General features: G+C 34.8%; 1 protein-coding gene and 1 long non-coding RNA gene across 11 annotated transcripts in view; both read left to right on the forward strand.

The window, feature by feature from the left end:
- The window catches only part of LOC110466205 (CD109 antigen-like), an 81,024-nt gene that overhangs the window by 39,012 nt on the left and 15,470 nt on the right, over nt 1-26,542 (forward strand). The window contains exons 1-18 of one of the 10 annotated variants that reach the window (XM_021522583.1): nt 7,691-7,730; nt 8,037-8,095; nt 9,927-10,087; nt 10,630-10,655; nt 10,886-11,039; nt 11,821-11,891; nt 12,575-12,700; nt 13,141-13,180; nt 14,008-14,092; nt 15,686-15,800; nt 16,123-16,353; nt 17,553-17,783; nt 18,720-18,818; nt 19,546-19,614; nt 19,938-20,129; nt 20,795-20,944; nt 21,591-21,782; nt 22,297-22,354. The exons of the other annotated variants lie outside the window; for them this stretch is intronic. Coding sequence (XP_021378258.1) covers nt 8,043-8,095; nt 9,927-10,087; nt 10,630-10,655; nt 10,886-11,039; nt 11,821-11,891; nt 12,575-12,700; nt 13,141-13,180; nt 14,008-14,092; nt 15,686-15,800; nt 16,123-16,353; nt 17,553-17,783; nt 18,720-18,818; nt 19,546-19,614; nt 19,938-20,129; nt 20,795-20,944; nt 21,591-21,782; nt 22,297-22,354 — 2,053 coding nt within the window. The 5' untranslated portion in view covers nt 7,691-7,730; nt 8,037-8,042. Of the gene's footprint in view, nt 1-7,690; nt 7,731-8,036; nt 8,096-9,926; nt 10,088-10,629; nt 10,656-10,885; nt 11,040-11,820; nt 11,892-12,574; nt 12,701-13,140; nt 13,181-14,007; nt 14,093-15,685; nt 15,801-16,122; nt 16,354-17,552; nt 17,784-18,719; nt 18,819-19,545; nt 19,615-19,937; nt 20,130-20,794; nt 20,945-21,590; nt 21,783-22,296; nt 22,355-26,542 lie in introns of those variants that run through there. 10 annotated transcript variants of the gene reach the window in all.
- LOC110466207 lies at nt 79-1,358 on the forward strand. Its single transcript, XR_002464717.1, has 3 exons — nt 79-185; nt 697-779; nt 1,237-1,358. It is a non-coding gene; the product is annotated as an uncharacterized LOC110466207 (long non-coding RNA).

The following is a 26,542-nucleotide window of genomic DNA, read 5'->3' on the forward strand; positions in this document are numbered from 1 at the left end:
GTCAGAGCTTTATTATATTTTTATATTACATATATATACAGTCATTAATGTCTAATCTGTAATCAAAATTCACTTTATGTAGATTACCACGACTCCCCTGTGTGTAACTATGGACGCCTTCAGGACAGACAAAGTTGCCAAGTCGCAGCCGGCTCCTATCAGAGTCTATGACTACTATGAGCCAAGTAAGATAAATCTTGTTGAATATATTTACATACTCTCAATATACAGTAAACAATTCTGCAGAAATATTTCAATTATTTTATTTTCGCGAGTACGTATTTCGGAGTAAGTTATCCACAGGAAAAGATAATTAATACTGTTCATTTATTAGTTGTTAAACTATATCTGAACAATATTAGTATTATGTAAAAACCTACAAGACCGACTGTCGCAAAGTACTATGTCATTAGATATTCACTTTACTGTTTTTTTTATATATATATTCATCAAAAAAATAAAGCAAACATGTATACAGCATAGCATTTGGCATCATCAAATTACGTGCGATTTACATGGGATGAATAGGTATTCATATTTTGCGAGGATTTAGTCTGAAACTTGTCCTACAATGATTCTACCATAAAGGGTCAAGAATATACTAGTAGGAACTGCCAAGTCGACATCTCATCTAAACATACTTCCCGCTAGATAGTATTTAACGTATTCAAATGCTTTATTTCTTTTACAAAACAGGTAACCAAGTGACGAAGTTCTACCAATCCACAGTGCTGAAGAACTCTGGTGTCTGTGATGTCTGTAATGAATGTGGTTGTCATGTAAGTACACGATATAATTCAGGAAAAGCTGAATTAATCACAGTATCAATATTTTGGCCTATTTCAACTTTTATATGTGATGAAAGGAAAATTTCAGAAGCATTGTCGATAAAAATTGTTTTACATAGGTAACATTCCGATCCGCGAAAATGTCGATATTTACAGTACTGTATATATCCCAGTGTATACTTGAATTCTGACACTACTCTGTAACGCTTTCTATAAAAATGCTGAGGGAACGAAACAAAAAGCATTCCAGGTGAAAAAGTAATTACTTTATAATTACTGTTGTCGTAAAATAGCGTTACTAATTTATATTGCTTTGCTCCGGTATACTTTCTTACACACTTCATTTTTATTTCAGGACACGTGTGATTCTTTATTCTAATAAAAGCATGCATTGTAAGATCTTAAATTTGATATGAAATACATAATGGTATTATTGTTTTCTTTCCAGGGACAACATTAGAGTGAAATAATGGAAAACGGCCAAAGTTAGTTCTGCACGAATGTTTTATATCTTATGTATACATTACTTTTTGTATTGTTCTCTCTGTAAATAAAAGAAATGATTTTTGACGAAGATTCCTTGTTTTACAAAAAACAAAAACAAAGACATTACCTGCAAAATACTAGCTTAAAATGAAGTGCCTCAAAATGTTAAGCGTTTCCTTGCCACATATGGCACCCATCAAAACTAGGAGGTTAACAACAATCTACGGATTAAACTCGTACCTACAACTAAAATAAAACAACAAAGAATATGTTTCATTTATCATTTGACATGAATTGACGACATGTTTAAGTCGTCGTAATTTGTAAAACGTGTCCAGCTAGACTGGTGTATACATAACGATTTCTAAAAGTCCAACACGGGAAGTTTGGAAGATTTTATGAGTTAAAATTGTAAATTGTCACACAAAAACAGGTTGTCCTGATTTGACAACTTAAACTTCAAACTGTCAAAAAACGTACCGACAGAATGTTGCAAAAACAACATGTGTTGCTTTCACCATCAAATGTTCTTCAAACATGCTGGAAATAATACGGTGATAATAACTTTTCACTTCGATGCAATCTGATCATTGGATACTAAATTCTGTTGAACCTTATCGCTGTTAGCTAATGCCGCCGCGTGTCCTTCCTTCAGTTTGTGCATTATGAATTCAAATACTGTCGCCCATGCCAGGCTTGATTCACCGGAAAACTGTCCTTTCAATTCCTCATGCCATGTATACATCATGGCCTCTGTAAATGCGTCGAAATATTCGTTATTAAAACCTATAAACTGTATATGCCGCTTTCCAAGGCCAGTTAGTAATGGCGTGAGTGCTGCTTCTATGTCATCAATGTTTTCGACTGCCGCTCCGACAGCTTGCATAAATCTTGAGGCATGTCCCTTGAAGTTGGAATCACGTAAGAGGTCTTCCCCTTCAACGTCTCTACAAGGAAACAATTGTTTGACATGCGGATGGAGTTGAAATATGCGGAGAAAAACCTTTATGCCGTGTCCATTTAATATTGGAACACATCACTTTCCATGTTTTCTTGATGATATCTCGCTGTTTATTTGTCAAAAGTTTCGACCCTGTCGTTGAAACAAATGATCGGTTCGCTACTGCCATAGAACTTGTACATCCCATCCTCGACTTCTCTAATTCCACATGTAATATCACAATTCAACATTCATATCCATTGAATTTGTTAATATAAGTTGTGTTGTGCAGCAACAGAAAAAAAGCTACATATAGAAATTGGTCACGTATACTATACGAATTATCAAAACGGTCAATTAATTCATATTGATTTCTGGTCATCCTTAGAGCAGTTACTCGTAGAGAGTTGTAAGGGGACACCAACATTCTTATACAGAATATAGGAAATCGTCTATACACTACTTAATATCACCAACCGGTAGCATGATAAATTCATTATCGTCCGTTTAAAGCATGGGAATGCTCAAGAGGATGTAGCAAACAATTTGAGAACAACTTGAGAATGTATTTTTCCAATTGGGAATGTATTTTTTTCGATAGAAAAAACCGGTATGCTCGCGCCAGGTGACGTCCTGAACCGCAAATAGTATCCACAAAAAAGTGACCCGCGTAAGAAAATAGTCAGTCATAAAGTGATCATCATAAAGTAATGAAAATTGTTTGTGAAAGTAACAACATCATTTCCAGCGTAAATGTACATATGAGAAGCCATTGACGATTATATAGTTTTAAGGTTCACCTGTGGTGGCCTCCGCGTGCTTGCTTAAAAATTGTTCTAACTAAAAAAAACTTAAAACGAAGTGTGATAATCTGTAAATATAACGATCAAGCCTCGTGCATATAGTAACCATTATCCTAGTTGTCCCACTCTCCAGTGAGTGTTTTGAGAAACAAATATGTTTACGAAATATCTCACCGATTACATACATTTCAATATTCAAATTCATATTTTCATTATTCTTCAGCCATAAAACTAAATAAGAGATTGTTAACGTTTTTTTTATTTGCCCCACGTATGTTCTATATTTATCAAACTAAAATTACCCACCAATGCCAATTGGTGGGTAACTAAATTATTGGGTTATAAATTTGAAGTTACGATAAACAGCATATTATAGTCAAACTGAATGCAAAATGATTTGATTTGTTTTGATATTGTCTAACAGAAGAGGTAATGATGTTAAATATTCCGAGTAGGTTCTTGTTTTAAAGATGTGAATAACTGCGACAATAAAAACGCATGAAGAACTGAAGAAACCTATCCGCATGAAATTCCTATTAAATGTGTAGTTCGTTATCTGCAATTCAATAACAAGATTTTAGTAGTTTTTGGTTTTGGATTGTGTGTGAAAAAAGGCAACTGCTGGACCTGTGGAGACACCAAACAAAAGACAACAAAACAGCTGGACCTGTGGAGACGCCGAACAAAATACAAGACAATAGCTGGACCTGTGGAGATGCTGAACAAAAGACAACACAACAGCTGGACCTGTGGAGATGCCAAACAAAAGACAACACAACAGCTGGACCTGTGGAGACTCCGAACAAAACACAACACAACAGCTGGACCTGTGGAGAAACCGAACAAACTACAACAAAACAGCTGGACCAGTGGAGACACCTAAACAAAATTAAACACAACAGCTACAACTGTGGAGACACCAAACAAAAGACAACACAACAGCAGGAACTGTGGAGACACAAAACAAAAGGCAAGACGACAGCTGGACCTGTGGAGACGACGAACAAAGACAAGGCAACAGCTGGACCTGTGGAGACACCGAACAAAAGACAAGACAACAGCTGGACCTGTGGAGACACCGAACAAAAGACAAGACAACAGCTGGACCTGTGGAGACACCAAACAAAAGACAACACAACAGCAGGAACTGTGTAGACACAAAACAAAAGGCAAGACGACAGCTGGACCTGTGGAGACGACGAACAAAGACAAGGCAACAGCTGAACCAGTGGAGACCCCGAACAAAAGACAAGCCAACAGCTGGACCTGTGGAGACACCAAACAAAAGACAACACAACAGCAGGAACTGTGGAGACACAAAACAAAAGGCAAGACGACAGCTGGACCTGTGGAGACGACGAACAAAGACAAGGCAACAGCTGGACCTGTGGAGACACCAAACAAAAGACAACACAACAGCAGGAACTGTGTAGACACAAAACAAAAGGCAAGACGACAGCTGGACCTGTGGAGACGACGAACAAAGACAAGGCAACAGCTGGACCTGTGGAGACACCAAACAAAAGACAAGACAACAGCTGGACTTGAGGATACCGAACAAAAAACAACACAACAGATGGACATGTGGAGACGCTGAACAAAAGACAACACAACATCTGGACCTGTGGAGACACCGAACAAAAGACAACACAACAGCTGGACCTGTGAAGACACCGAACAAAAGACGACACAACAGCTCGATTTGTCGAAACGCAAACCAAAGACAAGACAACAGCTGCACCTGTGGAGATGCCGAACAAAAGACAAGACAACAGCTGGACCTGTGGAGACACCAAACAAAAGACAACACAACAGCAGGAACTGTGGAGACACAAAACAAAAGGCAAGACGACAGCTGGACCTGTGGAGACGACGAACAAAGACAAGGCAACAGCTGGACCTGTGGAGACACCAAACAAAAGACAACACAACAGCAGGAACTGTGGAGACACAAAACAAAAGGCAAGACGACAGCTGGACCTGTGGAGACGACGAACAAAGACAAGGCAACAGCTGAACCAGTGGAGACCCCGAACAAAAGACAAGACATCAGCTGTACCTGTGGAAACGTTGAACAAAAGACAACACAACAGCTGGACCTGTGGAGACGCCGAACAAAAGACAAGCCAACAGCTGGACCTGTGGAGACACCAAACAAAAGACAACACAACAGCTGGACCTGTGAACACACCGAACAAAAGACGACACAACAGATCGATTTGTCGAAACGCAAAACAAAGACAAGACAACAGCTCCACCTGTGGAGACGCCGAACAAAAGACAAGACAAAAGCTGGACTTGAGGATACCGAACAAAAAACAACACAACAGATGGACATGTGGAGACGCTGAACAAAAGACAACACAACATCTGGACCTGTGGAGACAACGAACAAAAGACAACACAACAGCTGGACCTGTGGAGACGCTGAACAAAAGACAAGATAACAGCTGGACCTGTGGAGACGCCGAACTAAAGACAAGTCATCAGCTGGACCAGTAGAGCGGGAGTTGATCGAAATGATTTATGTCTTGCAGAAAATAAATCTTTCATTTCACTCATCTGACAAATCAGCGTGTTCAAGTCTCGTAAGTAATTTATCTTTGAACTGGATCAAGGAGGCTATGGGAGTTGACCGAGATGATTTATGTATGTTGTATAAAGAAAAAAGTGTATTTTTTTAATCTCAAAATTCAATGATACTCTCAAGATAAATACAATTAGCACTGCATATAAGTGTTGCTTAAAATTAAATGTGTAACACAGTATATAACTTTGCAATACATGTACAGATACAGATATTAATATATATAACATATACGCTTCTGACCGGAGGCACGGGTCATATTATTTTCTGGGGTCGATGGGTTCGTTTGGTTCAAACGATATGAAAGCAATGGCCATATCTCTTGTAAAATTATTCAGCAAATTGCAAATTGTAAAAATAACCTTTCTTTTAAAATTATTCTAGTACTGTGTTACAGTATTTTGTCCCTGATGTAACCCCGTTATAATCTGAAGAATTGGATTTGTGATTCAGCACCGGTGACAGGTTTACATAAATATTATTGATAAAATGGGCTGTTGAACACACAGGGACTATGTCGTTCTTATCTCTAGTTGTGTACCTTTTCACCTTGGCTATCGTAAAACCTATCTAGTACATATTGATAGTGTTGTTTATTTTTTAATTACACCAATGACGATTTAGCAATGTGATGTCAATTTTAAATATTTCATTGACAATTTAGATAACATGGGACAACGACAAAGCAGCACTTTAGGACCATTTACATCAATTTTCAGTACATGTATTTGCAGCTTATACATATTATCAAAAGTTGAAATTTTAAAACAGCAAAAGAAATCTTCAAAGCTGTTTGTTGTTTGTGTTGTATTGATAAATGGTTTTCATTTAAATCATTGAAATAGGAAAGAAAGAAAATAGTAGTATTGGTTACAATTTGTAAGCTCTTTCATAACTTAGACACGACTCAAAACAAAAATGATTTCATCAGCTATCTCAGTTTGCAGTCATCAATCCGCTATCAACCTAAATCTTGAGCATATTTTAATCTTCACTGTTAATATGTCTTCCTAGTCTTTATTTCTAAAAGATTCTATATAAAGAATAATTACCATGAACAGCTGTAGATATATCGAATCTGTCTATATACTCTGAAATAAGGAAATTTAGCACAAAGAAAAAACATCACAAAACCAAAATAAATAAAAATCAAAATACGACAATACCTACGCATGAGTAAGTAAAACTATTGTTTGAGTTGTACTAAATATGTTTTAAATGATAAAAAGTGACGTACGGTCTGTAATACATCAGTGCAAAATGATTTAAAGTGATTTACTATTTACATTTCATTCCTATGACAAAAAATATGCATTTTTCTATTGATATTGTCTTTTGTTTTATCAAGATATTTATGATCAAACACATTTATCAAACATACATGATTTCAGAAGGTTTTGAAAAAAACCCTTAAATCTTGTATTTATGGATAACAATTCCTCTTCTATCGGTCTCTTCTCAAATCTATATTGTTTCATTATTTTGCGTTTGTTTTCAGTCGACGTATTTACGAGTATTTGAAATGAAGAAATAATGCTTATATACATTATATCTATTGTTAAAAAAAAGTGAAAGTGTATGAATAGAAATTAGAATTGGTAATGATGGTCGATTCCTTCCGATTGAAAAAGAAAATATATTTCTCGGTCGATTTAACAGTATGGTCAAACCTGCTCAAGAGACCAACTCGATTAATAGATCAACTGTATTTAAAGACTACTGAAAAATCACCATCGCTGCGAATTTTCATTTTGTTTGAACCAGTATCAAGAGACAACCTAAACTCTATATACATTTATGGACTTCCCGAAGATGGTCGCTGAAAACAGGTTTGGCAATATACTCTAACATTGGGTCTATATAAATATTTCTCGACAACCCGACAAAGGTGGTACTCAGTGGCTGTTAAAACGAGGACCACACGTTTCCAGACAGTGAAGGAATATATAAGGGCTCATCAGAGGTGACAGAGCACCACGTAAGAGCGAGCTGTTGAGATAAAGATTAATATTTTTTGAAGACTCTGCAGAACGCACTTGCCAATCAGCACGTTATACAACCTGGGATTGAGTATAAATACAACGAGGTCTGTTTTTCCCTGGTCATCCAGAGGGAATACTTCACAGGTAAGGCGTTCTGATTGTCAGGTATCCTCATACTGACTTAAACACTTTTAAATATTTGATTTTCACTAGTGCAATGAAAATTAAGAATAACGGAATTCAGTACTACATATGTATCTCCGTCTATTGTTTATTTTCTATATAAATATTAATATCAAAAGCAAAAGTGAAAATTTCCAGAAATGTTTACGCAACTTTGAAAAATAGTATCAATTGCAATTATTTTCTTTTGTTTAACCAAATGAACTCATTGATATGTTTTGTGTATTTAACAAGTATATTAAAATATTTATTATGCATTCGTTTCAGATAAAAATGCTTTGGGCCGGTTTAATAACCCTCTTGCTGGGGTTAGCTGCGGCTAAAGAGTAAGTACAAATTGTTTTGGTTTTTTTCATTTTGTTTTTATTTATTCGGAATTAAATATTTTAATATTTTATGATAGAACAAATGAATAACATTTCTGTCATTACAAGTTTTGGTATTGTCTAATTAAAGTAACGTACAATGTATTTACAAACAGTTAATCATATAGGCAGTTGATCAGGTCTAAAATGTTTAAGCTGCAAAAACATTGCATAAAGATAGCTACTTCGGAATTGATGAACTCTTTTCTATTCATCTGGCTGCAGGGTTTATCTTTAATTATGTCTAATATTAATATAAAACACTGTTATATAACAAATGACAGTTCTTATTGATTTATTGGGACATGGAGCAATTTCATTTCTTAAGAAAACGAGGAAAACAAATCATTTATTTCCATATGATGCGTTATTGGCTGTTCTTGGATCAACAGCATATACGATTTTACAAAAAATAGTTTTAATAGTGTTAATCGGCTTAAACTGATCTTCTGAACATCTCGTTCAGTCGTCATTTTTGAGAGTAAACGACAGGGAGATTTAAGGCGTAATGAACTATTTCACACCAAGAAAAATTAAGTCGGGAATTACTCCATGATTAAAACATACCATAGTTATAATGAAGATGATTCATTTACCTACACTGATTTATATATATATAAAAACAAACAGTTACTTAGATGGCATATGTTTCACCAATTCAGTATACAGTAGTCTCTTGATAAAAAGAGTTGTCGACTCTATGTCCAGCTAGAATGAACTTGAATTCCGTTTGATCCTCGGTCTAGATTAGTATTATTAAGACATCGTCTTTATGAAATTGGATCAATAAAATAATCAACTACCTTGTACTTATACAAAACAAAATACCGTTTGCTAGTACAAGGTACAATGCCAATGTGTACATAAGTGTACACAAGTATTTCTTGTTATAAAAGTAATTCTAAAAATGGTATTCTAATTACACAAAATTATTTGTAGTTATAAAAACGTAAAAGGGTATATATTCTAAGCATCTTGTCAACGTGTACCAAATTTAATGATTGTATTATGATTATAACAAATAAAAGATATATTTCATTATCTAAATAATCTTAAGCCCTTACTATGTACTATTTCTGGCTATAGAATACACTAACATATTTAATCATATTTTCGAGATGTACATTATAGTGTGTTGTTCTTTATGAATACATCATATATTTATTCAGCTGAATAATACGGAAGTCGAGATAAACTGCACAGATTTATGTCTTGTAAGACAATTGAATGATTCATATAGTTATGTTAATAGCCTTACCGTATCGATAAAATATACATTTTTGGTTCTGGTTTTAATAAAAAGAATTAAATCCTTTTTGTTAAAAAAAGCTGAAGGTCTAGATACACGCTACCCTTTCAGAGTATATAGAATACCTGGTTATGTTATCTTTTCTCTATTCCTCTTTCTAGTTTTATTGCTGTTGGATATTAATTAATATATAATGTCAGTTTCATTTTACATTTTTATATGGAGAAATCAAATTAAATCAATTGTGAAAAGAAACATGATTTACAAACATGCAAATGATCTTTTATAAATATTACGTTAGACATCGCTAATGCAAATCTGGACGAATATGTTTTAGAAAATTAAAGAATCAATATTGAGGCAGAAACGTTACATTTAATTTTGTCACTTATCACAAGTAAAATGTGTAATGCACTGTCTTTATCTTTAAGGGGGGTTACTTTATACAAACTATGGGTTGATTGATTGTCAATATGGATGTAATAAATGTTAACATCATGCAAAATAAAAAGATAATAGAATACAAGTATCTTTATCTTTTAGCACTTATGTCGTTATTACGCCTAAAGACGTCCGCCCGGGAGTGCCCCTGACCATCAGTGTCAATATTCTACACGCGACTGGCGATGTGCACGTTACAGCTAAACTCACTCATGTGACCGACAAATCGGTGAAAGCCTCTTCGTCTGCAACTTTCCAACAACGTATGTAGCATCATACTTCAGTCTGCGTGACTAGATATTTATTTAAATTTAGATATTTTACACCAAGTTGACAGTTTCTTTTGTGTTGAAAAATACAAATGGCCCAAAGACAGTTTTGAGAATTGGTTTCCGATATTTTCGGAAGTCGGTTTTCTAATTAGAAAAGTTCATTGCTTAGTTGAGTTGCAGTCTCGAAAATAATTTCCAATACGATTTAAAGTTTGTTTTGATTAACAATTCGGTAAGGACGTTTTCAGAGACTGAAACCATTTTCCTAACCAGTAGACTGATATTATCATTAATATATCACAACTACATTTATTTGTGTTAGTTTGTTTTGATTAACAATTCTGGAAGTCCCTTTTTCGGAAACTGAAACCCTTTTCCTGAGCAGTATACTGTTATTATCATAAATATATCAAAACTACATTTATTTGTGTCATAGGAAAATTAATGACTTCAATTCAGAAATAAGCGGTTGTTTTCATTTACCCTGTATGTTCCTGCATCAAAAATAAAAGAAACATGTAAATGATTTCCAGATGTCCCTGACACCATGCGAATTATGGTAAGCATTCTTTTCACTTGATATAAGAAAATAAATCATTTATTGTGTGAATAAGTTGTCGAAAGTTTTCCTTTTGTTTGTCCGAGAGAAAAAAAAGATACATTTTTTAGTTGACAGTTCTTCAATAAAATGAACTATCATCTATTGTTAAGACTAAGCATTATGGCTTGTTGTGAATTCAATATCAACTTGTATGATGTTGATAAACTCTGTTTTTATCACTATTCTAGGTCCCAGATACGATTCCAAGCGGGACGTACCAGCTTACAGTTGAAGGTTCCAATGGTCTCACTTTCACAGACAAAACAAATCTTCATTACGCGTCCAAGGGCATGTCTATCTTTATACAGACGGATAAAGCCATGTACAAACCTGGCCAAACAGGTAAGTTTACTGAGTTAACCACAACGTTTTCCTGTCCTCTCGAGAGCCTTGAAGCAGCGTCTGTCAGAAGTAGCTTCTGTTTAACTTATTACTTCTCCACAATATGCACCGGATTTCTTAATGCTTGGATTGAATTATATATTATTTCATTTGGTGGGGATATTTTAACAAGATTACCGTTATTCCAATGGAGATAAGTTGTGGCTGATTCTACATGACTGGTGTCACCTAAAAAGTAGATATACGAGAAGACACTAGCTCGATTCCTAAATTTCACATTCAGATTAACTTATTTTTTTGAAGAAAGAAATTCAAAAAGAAACTTGCGTATGTTTTATCCCCCTTTTGATATTAAATAAACTTAAAAGTTCTGTTTTTGCTTCATACCCCCGGCATTTGCATACACAGATACACTGATGAACACCTCACCGACAAACGAGACGAGTTTGATTTGAAGATATTTTTTCTATTATTCACTTTTCATAAACAACACAATTTACAATACATACGAAATGTTTCTTTGACAAAAAGAAACGCTTTATACTGAGAACCACACTTAGGAAAGACAAAAAGAAACACATTATACTGAGAACCACACTTAAAAAAGACTATTCACCACATACACATGAGCCACACATTTTAAGTATCTTCTAGCAATAGATATATTGCTTCATGTCTTAGGTTTGAAACATATATTGACACTGGTGTACTCTGTTTAACATAATGCCTTTGCTGGTATTTGTTTCAGAAATTATTCATTTCATAACATCTGTCATTTCAGTCAATTTCCGAACATTCGCCATTTATCCCAATTTGACAGTTTACAGTGGGCCCATGGACATTGAGATTTACGTGAGTTGCAATCTCAAAATTCCGTCTTGTGGTTTTATTATGTGTATATTTTCAAAGATTTCAGGTACTAATGTATGAAATGTTCAATAGCCATTTCGTTCATGTAAATTATAAATAACTATCTGCATTAGGTATGTTTCGCAACACGTTTATACGTAATATGCTGTAAACGCTGTGTATGGCGTTGTTATTGCACATCGACGATAAGCGACTTCGTTACTGTTATATATATAATAGTATATTCTTCGTACCGCGGAAATAGCATAAAATAATCTCTATGATATAAAAATATTTATAAATATAAAGTAACTTGTAATTATTTAATTGAATTACTTAATGGTTTTAAGGCCAATGTGAACAGAATGCAGATGGCATGATTTAGTTGAAAACTTAGTAACAATTCATATAGATCATACTATTGAGGCTGAAGCTATTTTCGATTATCAATACATTACTAATTTGAAGTATTTCTATTAACTTATATTTTACTACATTGACCCACGAGAATGTTCATTGTTAAAGTAAAAAACCCATAAAGGTTTATCTTCCAATAACCTTAGCATACTTGTCAGGTGACATAAAACAAACTTTAAGAATATAGAATTTGGTGCTTTGTGCATACTATACGTGATATCTTGATCAACCGAGTGTTAATATATCGTCATATATGCTTATTTACGAAGGATCCCTACAGCAATAAAATTAAGCAATGGTTTGGACTGAAAGACGCCAGCGGGGTACTTACTAATTTTATGGCAATGGACACGAAACCGGTACTGGGAGACTGGAAAATCCGTGTCAAGACACACGTAAGCAGGCAAAACATGTTATAAATATTGTATAATGTTGTTTTTGTTCCGCGTAGGGTCTTAATATGACCCCAGAAAGGCAATTTGTATAGGACATACGCACTAATGTGATGATGTGGTAATGTTTACGGTACATGTCAAGATTATCTCATACATTATATACTCGAGAAAATATTTACATCTTATATATTAGAAATATTACTTTGTCGCTTTTCTATATATTCGCAAATTTAGAATGAACATTAGTTTTTTTTATGGAGTTAAGAATCGCTTGAATAACACGTTTGATATTGATACATTTTAGCTCTACATAAAGACTTTTATTCTGAAAAGATTATGCAATATTATCATGTATTATTTTCTTATTTTGTGATATAGAACATTCCATAGATCATTAGTAGTTATTTTATACTGAGATATATTTGACGACATCTGTTCAGGGATTGACCAAAGACAAGATGTTTACAGTTGCTCACTATGGTAAGTAGTGCTCATGTGATCGCATCTACTTTTTTCAAATAATTAAATCGGAACAGGTTAGAAAGAACAAATGAAGAATTGTCATTATTTAATTGATATAGTTTAGTGGTACTTGCTATTGTTACTTGATTTGTAAACGATGACCCCTTAGACTTGAACTATTTTAACCCGAAACTGCATGGTATTGTGGCTATTAAAAATCACTGGGAAACTGACATATACACTAAAACATAAGGATGGATAATTACCAAGACCTACGGCTAATGGTTAAAAGTCAGAGTTATAAATTTAATTATTTGAAAAAAAATAATTTCTTTTTACACGCACTGGAAATTCACTACTCCAGCTATAATTGTAATTACGATGTGAAGTAGACATATGAAAGATACATATGGAAAAAGTCAAAGGTCACTTTCAAACTGTTATTTTGTCAGTGGTTTAAAAACGTAAAATTAAGTCTCTAATATGAAAGTGACATAAGCAGGAGTTACAAAACGTGTCTAAGATCAAGGTAAAAAACAACTAAGAAAAACACAAAACCTAAATTTTTATGATGAATTTGAAGGGAGATTGTAGAACCGCTACATTCCATAGTTCTGACTTTAAACAAAACACACGAATGAAGGTGTAATTCAATATTTTAATTAGCACGTGTGTTTGGCAAACACTTCTTCCCTTAAATGGATGATTTTTAAAATTTAATGTACAGGGACGATTGTGGAAGAATGGCATATCATTAAACTTCGTAGAAGTGAAAGTACTCCGATATAAATTGACGTGGCCTGACAAAAGACATTTATATGTTGTAAACCTTATTCTGATTCTAGTCTTACCGAAATTCGAAGTGACCGTTGACTTGCCGTCGTACGATTTGACGTCAGCAACAGACATTAAAGGAACTGTGAAGGCAAAGTAAGTGTGATGCTTTTGAGTCATACAGATATATCCAATCTGGCACACCTTATCCCAATATCAAAGTTCAAGATATGGATACGAAATAAATTAAAGGATACATGCTACCTGAAGTTAAAATCAAGTTATAATTACTACAACCGTAATATGTGTTATAGTGAAGATTTTGCCATGCTTTTAGGAATTACTTGGGAACCTTTTCACTCCTATGTTTGACCAAAATTCGTTTTCAATAACAGTAGGATATACCTTTGCCTTTGTGTATTTTACCTATTTGAATTTGTGCGATATTAGTCTTCAACAAATTTCATAAATGCCTTTGAAGAACTGCTTTACCGTTATAGCAAACTATTTACATTTTTTCAGTAACTAGCACAGATCAGATGTCGGTAAATTTTGCTAATTTTGATTTCATCCATTTTATTTATTTTTCAACGTACAGGTGGAAAATTGACTTTTTCATCATATGTTATAATACATGAATATTTTATAGAAGTAATTGGTTTGTTTTCTCAAAGTCTTACTTTCTCATCGTCATTCGAATCTTATCGTAAATTTGTGCATATCTTAACACCAAAAACGGTAGTTTTAACACATGTAAATTTGATACTCAATAGATAAGCCTAGCCAACTCTTTTACATTATTGTCAGTATTAATATCTTTGAATATGATATTTCTAAACATTTTCTGCATGTTTGTTAGTATGGATTATGAAAAGTTCTTTTTATACAACCAATAAGAGTTTCTATGCGACGGTACGATGATTAGTACGGTATGTACACTGTAACCTTCATCAAAAAAATAACCAGTGAAGCGTATGCACACAAAGGTTTAACATGTCGATTCGGCTATGCTGTAGGGGTATGTACAATAGTTGTTAAATATGTACCAAAATTACTCGATTCCGCTCCGCTTTGTTTAATACTTGGTCATAGATGTGCGAGAGTCTATGAGCCCCCTCATCTCGATTCAGAACTGCCCCACTGTGGCGTATCCAGATGGCTTCCTTATATCTGCCGCTTGAACAGATTATTCTCACTGTCCAAAACTTTGGAGTTATTCCAGTCAATCACATGGTTTTTATGTGTGTCATGGTCTGTGATTGGCGGTTTATTTATCTGAGACTCCGTATGCTTTCTTTCTGATCTGGTGAATGTCCTACCTTCTTGGGTTTCCGTATCTTTCCGGTGTTGACCAGTCTCTCCAATATACGATACGTCGCAGTTTTTGCATCCGATTTTTTATACGCATTCTGCGACGTTTTCTCTAGGTGTTTTATCCTTAGAGTGTTGTAGGATATTACAAATCGCCTTGTGGGGCTTCATGCCTGCTGCTTTGCCATGACCACGATATATCCTCTGGATAATTTTCGATATCGCTTTATATACGGGATGGCCAGTTGGCCCTTGGTTTTGTTCTGATCCTTAATTGGCCTTCTCTTGTTCTTCTTACTTGGTCATCACTGTTTTTGTACCACGTCAGTTTTTATAATTTCAAGATTTTCAGTAAACTTTCAACCTGGATCACTTAACAATGCCTGATGCTTAATATATATTTTTCTTATACAATGAATCTTTTCCCTGTTGTCACAGGTATACCTATGGAAAACCGGTGAATGGAACTGTGAAAATCCGAGTCCACGTTGACTTTTACCAATCTCAATACTATCCTCCGGCACCTATCCCAACCATGGAACTGACAATGGACGTAAGTCGTTCGTTATTTCAGTAATTATAAAACAGTATTTGCTTATTAGTATCTACTTAAAAAGTTTAATTATTATGGTATTAAAGAAGTATTATCTTAGTGTAGCGACGCGTTAGTCGGTTACATATTCAGATATTTCCGTAAACTTTTACAGAAGAAGGAATTATGTGCTCTAGCTCATTTTTCCAATTCGCTTTGCCAGTTTGTCAGTTTAAGATACAGTTTTATTCACTATTAATGAAATGATTTTCTATTTTATAATTTTCTATAATAAGCGTATTATGAAATGATTTTAATTATAATAATATAATAATGTGTTTAGATCAACGGGGAGGCCAAGTTTACTCTGCCTGTGTGGGGACTGACCGGTTACACCCACTATACCTCACTGAACGGCCGTAACGTCATGGTAGAGGCCAACGTTACAGAGAGTCTTACACAGATTACTCTCGACGGGACTAGTAAGATGCATTTCTACAACCACGCCGAGAAGATAGAACTTCTTCCGTCTAACCCTACAACATTTAAGCCTGGTCTTCAGTACATTGCTTATGTAAGTGTAACCTAGTTTACTATTTTAATGTGTAAGCTAGAAATCTAGCCTGAAACTAGGTGTTTAAAGGGCTCACACAGCTAAATTATTTACTATGTGTTATTACTAGGCTTTTGAGCTAATAGCGTTAATATTTGAAGTTCAATATTAGTGACAACTGTCTACATTGTAAGATACATACATGACAAAGGATTCAAAATGCATTTTTGGTGAGTTTGGTGGCATATAAGAGCGCTACAGGCGTCTGCTTTTGACAACCGGAAGTTTACAAGCCAAACTGGTGAAATGGGACGGGAACACCCCCTGACATTTGAACCCATATCAATCCACCATCACATTTTAAAATCTACTAAAACTATACATTTTTTTAAAGTTCAATATCTGCAGTTTTCATTCAATGTAAAATATGTCAACAATTACCTATTTTAATTACTCAGAGGCACTGTATTGACCGGAGACAAATTTTACATAGGGATTACAATCGTATGTAACACTTGCTTATTGGCTGATTTAGTTGTGTGAGTCATAAAGCCTAGTGCAGTTCTGATAGAATATATGTAGAAACTCCCTCTAGCTAAGTTAGCTAATGGACAATTCACCATTTTATCATTATGCTTCCTCCTAGAACGACGTAGTCCTTGCATCCTCAAAGTGTAACCACATATTTGAGATCAAGCTAAATAGATTATTGTATTGGGTACACAAATTCCGGAGTAGGTCATAGACCACTTTATCCAAGTGGCACTAATCGGAGTCGAGCCTTTGATTACGTATTGCTTGTTCAGTGCGTTTTTTAAGTGAGAGCTAAAGGGACTTTAAAGATGGTCCATCAATGTAACACAGAGGGAAGTACGTCAATACTGATTAGCAGAATGCGTTTTTCACTTTCACGATGCAGGTGATGACGTATTGTATATTTAGATAACAATCAATAGTAGTGATTTAACAGAGTACATGCTATTTGAATGGACTCGTAATGTATCATTGCATGGCTTTAGCAAATACAGGGAAATTGAAATTTCTAATCACAAATAAACTAACTCAAGCCTGCGTTCCAAAACTACCTTTTGAAAATATATGAAGTGCTCGCTTATCATAGGTGCTTTTTTAAAGAGGTGGTCTCTCGAGCAGGTTTACTTGTAGGTGAGTTTTCGTTTCTCTTCTTCTTTTCTTCTATTTACATGTGTATTATTTTGTAGGCCAAAGTGGTCCAACAAGATGACATGCCATTGGCCGCGGGCTCAAACAAGTCGTTGATCGTACAAACGAGCGTAACAGCCAACCTGCCTGAGACAACTACATCTATGTATTATTATGGTCCACGAACCATGAACTATCAACTGCCTGATCAGAGTTTCACTCTCACAGATACAGGACTTGTCCAGGCTAAGATCGACATTCCACACAATGCAACTAGTATTTCCTTAAACGTACACATTTCTTTCATATCTCTTTGTTGTGTGTATATAACCACTACAGTACTACTTTTGTCTAGGGACATTATGCTAATATCATCGAATATTTCCTAAACTGATAATCTGAACAATAATTTATTGCTACCTGATTGCTACAGTATTTGGGAAATTGTCATATATAACTAAGTTTTATCTATCTTACTACTTTCAACATCTGATGAAACTGGGAACTTTTCATATTTCCAAAAATTAAAATGTATTCAAGTGACATTTATTATCAACAAATGACACGTACCATGAAGTGGAAACTAGTAAGATTCAAGCCGACATACATATTAATTGCAATTTCCTACTGAAATCAATTCAATGTTTGCATTTACTTGTAATTTATTATATAAAATAAATTGATTAAAAGCCAGTTTTTACTGCAAATGAATAACATATGTAATGTACATATATGTATGTATGTTCATGGAACAACCACTGTCCAGGAAGAGAAAGAGGTAGCCAATGCTTCATAATGAGTTCATAATATCGATGATGCCAACAATTGGTCAATGTCAGTCATAAACAATACGATTGCTGCCTAAATTTATAGTCTTAACAAAGTATAATTCATATAGGATGACATTTCACACTCTAAGGCAAAACATCTCTGTCATTAAAGTCATCACGTATCTATATATTTATTAAATGCAACTTATCTACCATTCCCGATCCCAGTTGCAAAACGCTCTTGCGACCCTTGGGACCCGAGGATGCTTTGCAAAAATGTTTGAATTTAACATAGTTTTTCGTACGTCATAAATGTATTCTAAATTCGATCTTAAATGAATATGTAATATATGATATTCCTTTTACATTCTGAAAACAAAAATGTTTTCTAATTACATTGAACTTTCGGGTCAAATTTTAATTGTGTTGTAAAAATCTGTTATAAATTCTTTTCAGTTTAAGTATGGCCAAATTACGCAATATCAATCCGTGCAAAGGAGCTATTCTCCTTCGGACAGCTTCATGCAGATATTCCTGGAGTCAAATAACCTACAGGTGAGTTAAATTTCTACCTTCCATGCGATATAAGGGTTTGTCTTTCGCATTTTGATATTTTATGACAAAGGACATTTTAAGATGTGAAATATTATTTAATACGTCCTATTTGGGTTAATTAGTATACTAAGTTTCTATAAATCTTAACAATGAAAAAATGATAACAATTTGATCAAAACTTTTTTTTTTTAAATAATGAATTAAGACAAAAAATCGACAAAGTGTTTACTTGATATGTATCTTCACTGTTGCGTAGTATAATTTACCATTCAGAAATCAAGCTATATCATTGGTCATTCGTCATTCAGAGCAAATTTAGCAAATTTATTCTGCAAAATAATTCCAAAATAAATATATGTTTGAGTCTCCATATCATGCAAAACACATACCCGCGAGTTATTCTTGATTCCATGTCAATCACATTGTTTGTCTTTACAAAATATTTGTTTCAACGTTCACATACTGTATACCGGGAAATGTTCGCCCTTTGCCGGTATAATCCATATTAGCCCAGTTTAAATTTCGCCCTGCACGTTTAATTACTAGGTATATCATGTTGTTTATTGCTTAATGCTGTGATGATTATTTCGCCCTCATTGCATGGACAAAAAAGGCGGAAATCTTACTGCAGCGAGAATTCCCCTGTATACAGAAGACTGTGATGCTCATATTTTGTGTTGAAGAAAATAAAAAGAATCTGACGTCTTGTATTTTTTGTCTTTGGAAGGCTGGCCATGACAAAGTAGTGGATTTCCGAGTAGTGTCCACCTCACCAATCGACAAGTTAATTTATCAGGTGAGGGATAAGGTTAAAATTGCTACTAAGGATCGAGGTATAACATTGCAGATCCTTTTTTTGAAAGATTAATAATGGTTAAATAGATCTGCTGTGTCTTGTATAGCCATTATTTGGATGAAGACATCATGGCGCGTGCATAAATGGTGCAGAAACTACCTACCGTTTCGTATCACCCTGTATCTCCTCGGTTTGTTAATTGAGGTCAATTTTGTACTTCCTTTTTTTTCGTTCTACCTGATTCCTGTTGTTGTCTATTATTTATAAACTTTGAGTTTAAAAATGTTGTCCTTGTGTGCTGACAATGTGACGTATATAACCAGGTGCTTGGCCGAGGCAGTATCGCAGTTTCAGGATCTATAAATGGCAACAACGCAAAAGCATTCCAATTCTACGTCCCACTGAATGCTAAGATGGCACCAAATGCGAGAATCGTTGTGTACTACGTCAGAGCTGATGGAGAAATCGTCACAGACAGCATAAGCTTTGACGTTTCTGGAACTTTTGAAAACGAGGTAAATTTAATCATATACTAGCAGAAAAAGAAACGCATTTTTATTACAGCATATTTTGTTTAAAATGTTGTAGTAGAACTGTTAATACAGCTAGATTTAAAAGCTTATTTTACCCTTTAAGCTCAATACCTCAGTTTGTTTGTTGCGGTAACACAAGCGGCTTTGCGATAACCTCGTTGCAATAGTATGACCCTTCCTAAGCCCTTATGGCAGTTCAACACCGCGTGTGTCCGCCGTGTGCGATACTTGTTTTTTGTCAATTTTTTCCGAAACATTATGCAATAGGTTTACTGATTAGACGTTCGTTTTGGTAAGGTACTGAAGTTTGTTGTGCCAGCGTTGCTGACGAAAAATTAAGATAAAAGACCAAAACGTAGGCCTGTATGCGGTGTTTTTTTTGTCTACTATTAGGTATTTATTTTAGTTCAAACATTAATAAAACCTAGAGGGTCTAATAAAGCTTAAATACGTAGTACATTACTTGGTTCCCGTCTGTTTTTGGCATTATTTTATTAATGGAAAACTAATGAAGCGTTATTACATTTTTAAGATACTGTGTTAAAACTGTGCATCAAATTCAAAAGGTAAGTAAAATGTCGGTTAAACATGTTAAAGACATCAAATGCATTAGTTTGCAAAGTTTTAAAAACCAATGACTGTTGTAGGTATCCATTCGGTTCGACAAAACGAAAGCCCAGCCTGGTGAAGGAATCAATGTTGACGTTACAGCTGATCCTAACTCCATCGTCAATCTTTTAGCCGTAGATCAGAGTGTGCTTCTCCTTAAGAGCGGAAATGACATCACGCCTGCAGAGGTAACATTTGCGGTTAACTACTGTCTACGAGTTTTCTTTTCATGTGTGAATACTTTGTTTGTATTAAAGTTTGTGAAACATATTCTGCATGTATATTTTTATAAATGTTGAAAAAGTTCCAATATCATTGAGCTATTGCCTAGTAAGGTACTACTGATAGAGTATAAGATACTTAGATACCTATATACACCTGGCCCTATAGGGACCATTTTTAGAAGTAGACAGGTATAAATATTACACATGTTTAAATGACATCAGATATATGCATAAATTTGGACCTAGTCGAATAGAAGAGCAACTATGCTAGTATTTTTGCACAGGTTTTTCATAATATTAAAGATGAAGCTTCATTGTTTATATAGTATCTTCATAAGATTCTAGTTTCAAGTTTACTTGTTCATATATCTGGTGCCATCCCCACCCCCACCCCCACAGAATTAGCATTTGTATTTACGCTGATGAAGATGCAATATTTGTTTGTAAACAGTTTGTGTTGCGCATCACAATGTTTCCAGCCCAATGCATGGGTATTTGTATATAGATCGTTTGTTGGATGTCGTCCGTCTCTCTGTCCGTCCATCCATCCACTTCTCTACTTATTTTTATAAGATATTTTTTTTTTCAAAAAGTACATAAATATTTATAGGTCGTTGATGAACTGAAGTCGTATGACACCATTGTACATTCCAACAATGGCGGCCCCATATTCTTCCGAGGGGGTGGATTTGGAGGGGGCGGAATCATGCCTGAGCCTATGCCTGTGGGAAGGAAGAAGCGTATGATATGGTGGCCTTTCACAACTTATTATGGAGGATCGGACGCCGAACAGATTTTCCAGGTTCGTACAAATACTGAGTTACCACCTCACACCTTAGTTTATTCACCACTAGGATGAAAACTTACTGCTCTTAAACCAAGTATTTACTGTACACAGGTTTATAAATACAATGATACACAAGAGAAACTCATTTTAAGTATCTTTAGTTCATTTATCAATATTCGGTGTAATAAGGTAATTAAAATATTTTTTGTTTGTTATATAATTGAATAGTATTTGACAAGAAATACTGCAATAGCGGTTCTGTAATAACATCGTTATATTCATTTATCAGATGAAAATATTCTTGTTAAACATAGCACCTCAAAATGATCAGATTAGATGGAATCAAGCATAAATGACATAACATTTCACAGGGTGTGTTCAGAAATACAACAAAATCAAACCACAAAAAAAACCTGGGAGACTCTTTGTACATATTTTGAAATTATGTGAAGGATATGTATATTTTCCGTAATAAATTCTTAGAACACATATTTGAATAATTTCTGCTTATATACAATTTGGATTGTAGAACGCCGGAGTAAATGTTATGACTGATGCGCTAATATATCACTATGTGGAACCATACTGTGAGTAAAAACATCATACTATCATCATTGATGAAAAACAATACTGCAAATAACTATTATTTGTATTTTTTAAATGTATAATTAATATTATTTATCTTTTTTTATTATATAAAATGTACATAAAAATATACATTCAAAGGGAGTTAGCTTAATTACCTTTCGTCAAATTAAGAGAAGATTAAGATATCTTCTGGCAAGTATCAATTATGATTTTACCAATAATTTTCACTTGTAAACAGGATCTAACTAAGAAAAGATCTTCTTACCAAATCCTGACAACATAATAAGTGTCGCATTAATTCGCGTTTACCGTCCATCGCGAATTGATTCCTTCCGCAAAGAATTATTCATACATAACATAGATATATACATTGACTGAAACGCGAATAATCGTTCTAAGTGGTTGTGAAAGACTGGTTGTGTTGGCAGGAAAACAATTCAATTCAATGTTTGTAAGTTCCCCAGAAACAAAGCTCAGGAAAAATGAACTTTCCGGGTAGATTCCCTGTTTGTGTAGAACTGATTCCGTAGTGCGCACATTATGTTCTTTTTCTTTTCTTTGTGGTAGTTAATGTAGCATTGCACTGTTCTATACCATTTACAATGCGGAAACACCCACTTTTCCTCTAGGTATCACAAACTGCAAGCATAGTATGCTATTTATCCCTTACCCATATCACCTCTACCTCCATCACCACCACCACCACCACCACCACCGCCGCCTCCATCACCACCTTCACCTCCAACACAATCACCATCACCACCACCAACACCACAACCACCACCACAACCACCACCACCTTCTCTTTGTTTTCATAATATCCAGCACATTTGTTTAGACCTTTCCTCCTGTATTTACCATTCACTTCAGTGAGAAATTCTCTCATTTTCTGTATAACCATTCGTTACTATGAGTATATTGACTTCATCTCGTAATCGCCATTCGTTATATTCAGTACTAAATATTTCGTCATGGAATACACCTTTTATTAAAATGAATACAATTCCTGGTATAAAATTTGTATTACAATGAGTATTACTTTTCTTTCTCCTTTACTTAACTTACAAGTATACCTTCCTTTTCTGCTGTGACTAGTTACCACCATTAGTATGTAATTCCATCACTTGTATACAGGATATTTCTGTCGACTGTAACTTTTACACCGGTGCTTTTCAGGTGCAAAGTACAGTTAATGTTAATTTGTGTTACTCCGGTGTCGACTGTAACTTTTACACCGGTGCTCTTGCAAATTGTGTAAAGCTGTTTTACATCGATGCAGTCATTTATACTGTTCGTACACCAATGTTGATTGTTGCTCTTACAGTTCAATGTAAGCTGAGTAACACTGGTTACTGAATTTGTTAGAAAAACATGCAATCAACGCTTATATTTCATGCAATTCACCGCTTGTCGGTGGATTTGTGAGTGAAACAGGATTGGAGAAAACAATCATCCCCTACCTTGAGTCAAAGCCTCGGATAAGACAATCAAGAATATCACCCCTCGGGTTGGAGATTTCTCTAACACACCCTCAAGGTGGGGAGGTTCTTTTATTCTACAGTTCATATACAGCTGTTACACCGCTGATGACCATAGATTTTGCATGTTCGGTATTGTCTATTACACGTACAGGTTTTTCAAAGTTGCATGACACTGGTGCTGATTGTGGTTCTTCACCTCTACTTACATAACCTTTCTAGTTCTTCTTATGTAATGATCAGCCTTTACCGCTTGTCAGTTGTGTTGTTATGCTTATAGTGTATTACATCTGTGGCGGATGTTACTCTTCCAGTTTATGTAGGTATTGCTTTGGTTGAAATGGTTTCATACATGTGCTGCCATCAGGTTGTTTGGATGAGATGAGATGACATATGGCATTAAAAAGGAGTCATACATCAAATTATCCTTCAAAACCACAAGTACTTCGAGAGGAATAAACTGATGTTGTTAAATAAAACATTTGAAATGCGCATTTCCAAAACAGTACTCCAAATCTGTCAAGCCTGCCCGATATTATGCCTTCCTGAAAAATCAGACAACCACCAGGTTCGCTTTCAACGATATTGACCAGCTTTGATTGAAATACTTTAAAGATTTCATTCATTTACTTATTTTTAATTATCGTTTTATCGGGACATTTCCTATGTATGACTTGATGATAATGATGTTTGGTTATAGTGTGTGCGGTATACAAATATTCAAAAATCACGGTAAGGCCGTGAGCGGATGGATTTTGTAAAGTAGTTACAATCTGTTTTAGAAAATGTAACATATCTTCCAGTGTATGTTCTGGATGTTCTCGTTCCGTGTTATTTGCATCCATTTTTACCTTTCATTTCAAAATTATTTTATTGTTGCAATTAAGAATAGGATTTGGCACAGGCAATGCCTATACACGCTATTTTTGCCTTCGAGTAAGAGGCCAGATTCATCGCAGGGTCAAACATTACGAAATCAATACGGGCGGGTATAAAAAATGAGACAAAAATTGAATGAAAATGGAAAAGCCATATACCTGCGTAAAAAGTAATTTATGCTACTTTCTGTAGAATGAAATTCCATTTATATCTTAATTCATTAGTTATCATTCACATGGTAGAAATTCCGATGATAACGTCATATAAACGGTTAATGAAACATTGTTTATTGAACAAAACATGAGTTTTGATTGTCATGAATGGAAATATTTCTGTTTCATTACGATTTGATTTATAGATAGAAGACAATTATAACACTGAATGCTTTAAATACGTTTATTTATTTACTTGAAATGGGTATATATATCGATGTTTTCTGGGGTTTATTTCTCTGATTTTAAACTCATAATGGTTTGAGCTGTCCGGGCTTCATTGCCGTAGGCATTGTCAGCAAAAGGCATTTCAACGATTTGGATATTTATTGAAATAAAAACAGGAATTACTAAATCATATGAGGGGCATCGATGCGCTTATATGATTTAATATTCGTTTGCATGGTTGTAAATTGTACAGTTTGTCCACATAAAAATGATACAGTATAAAGTAAAAAAGAAATTAGGACGACCTTCAAAACAAAATTACAATAACCCCGAGAAGCCTTGGCGAGAAGCATACCTCAGTGAAAGGCTTTATTTTTCACCAAGTCCGTCCGCAACAATTGATTAGCCCTAATGACCTATTTTGTGTTGACGGGCCATTTAGAATCCATTGACTGACTAACTAACCGTCCACAATAAAAATGACTTCCTCAACAGAAAGGTGGTAAATTTTCAACGGAAGGTATTTTAAAATGAATATTTAAATCGCTTGGTGAAACTCGTTTGTTGTATGTTTAATTCCTCGCGGTATAAGATATATTTTCACGCTGTTTCAGTTCGCCGGCGATTTTTGTAACCCACGAAGGTGCCACTCCGAAAAGGGTACGAATTTCCAAATATATTCTAAAACTATATTGTTTGGCATATCCTATATTTACCGATACTGATATGGCGTTCTATGGCCCCATATCTGTACCCGGAGTAGCTCCGTCTAATATGAAAAAAAGCCCATGGAACCTATTGGTATTATTCCTAGTAATAATGTCCTAAAAGAAGTGGAAACAATTCGCTCCGACTTTCCTGAGACATGGCTTTGGCTCAATAGGACTGTAGGATAAACACTATAGTTAGTTGTAGTTTTACTGAATTATCTAAACTGTCCTTCTAATCTGCTAATGAAAAGCTTTTTCAGTGCGTCAATATCTTAGCTATTTCTCCTATCCCATTATATAAAGAGGTACTATAGCACCTTTTGATGCTAAGTTTTCTCTAACCCACCAGTCAAATTAGTTGTTATTGAGTTATTATCCCTACTCCCACTCTCTCTCTCTCTCTCTCTCTCTCTCTCTCTCTCTCTCTCTCTCTCTCTCTCAGCTTTCTGTCGTATCAACTGAATGTATAGGGGTGTTAAATCATCGTTCTGTCGCTCTAGGTCCTAAATGATATTATCCCAACGTCTTCACTAATCCACTTGTATATAGTTCATGTAAAAATTTGTTGCAAAAGCGATGCTAGTTTTTTTTACACTTCGGTAGAATTTGTATCGCTGACAGTCACAATGGTTATGATCGGTATTTCTACAGTTCGTGTTAAGTTGGGACATACAATGCTTTAAACTTTTTTGTCTCCCTTCTGTCCCCACGGAGGGCGACGCCTTCTGTTAAAACAGAAC

This window comes from Mizuhopecten yessoensis, unplaced genomic scaffold (assembly GCF_002113885.1).
Source record: "Mizuhopecten yessoensis strain PY_sf001 unplaced genomic scaffold, ASM211388v2 scaffold11125, whole genome shotgun sequence".
NCBI lineage: Eukaryota > Metazoa > Mollusca > Bivalvia > Pectinida > Pectinidae > Mizuhopecten > Mizuhopecten yessoensis.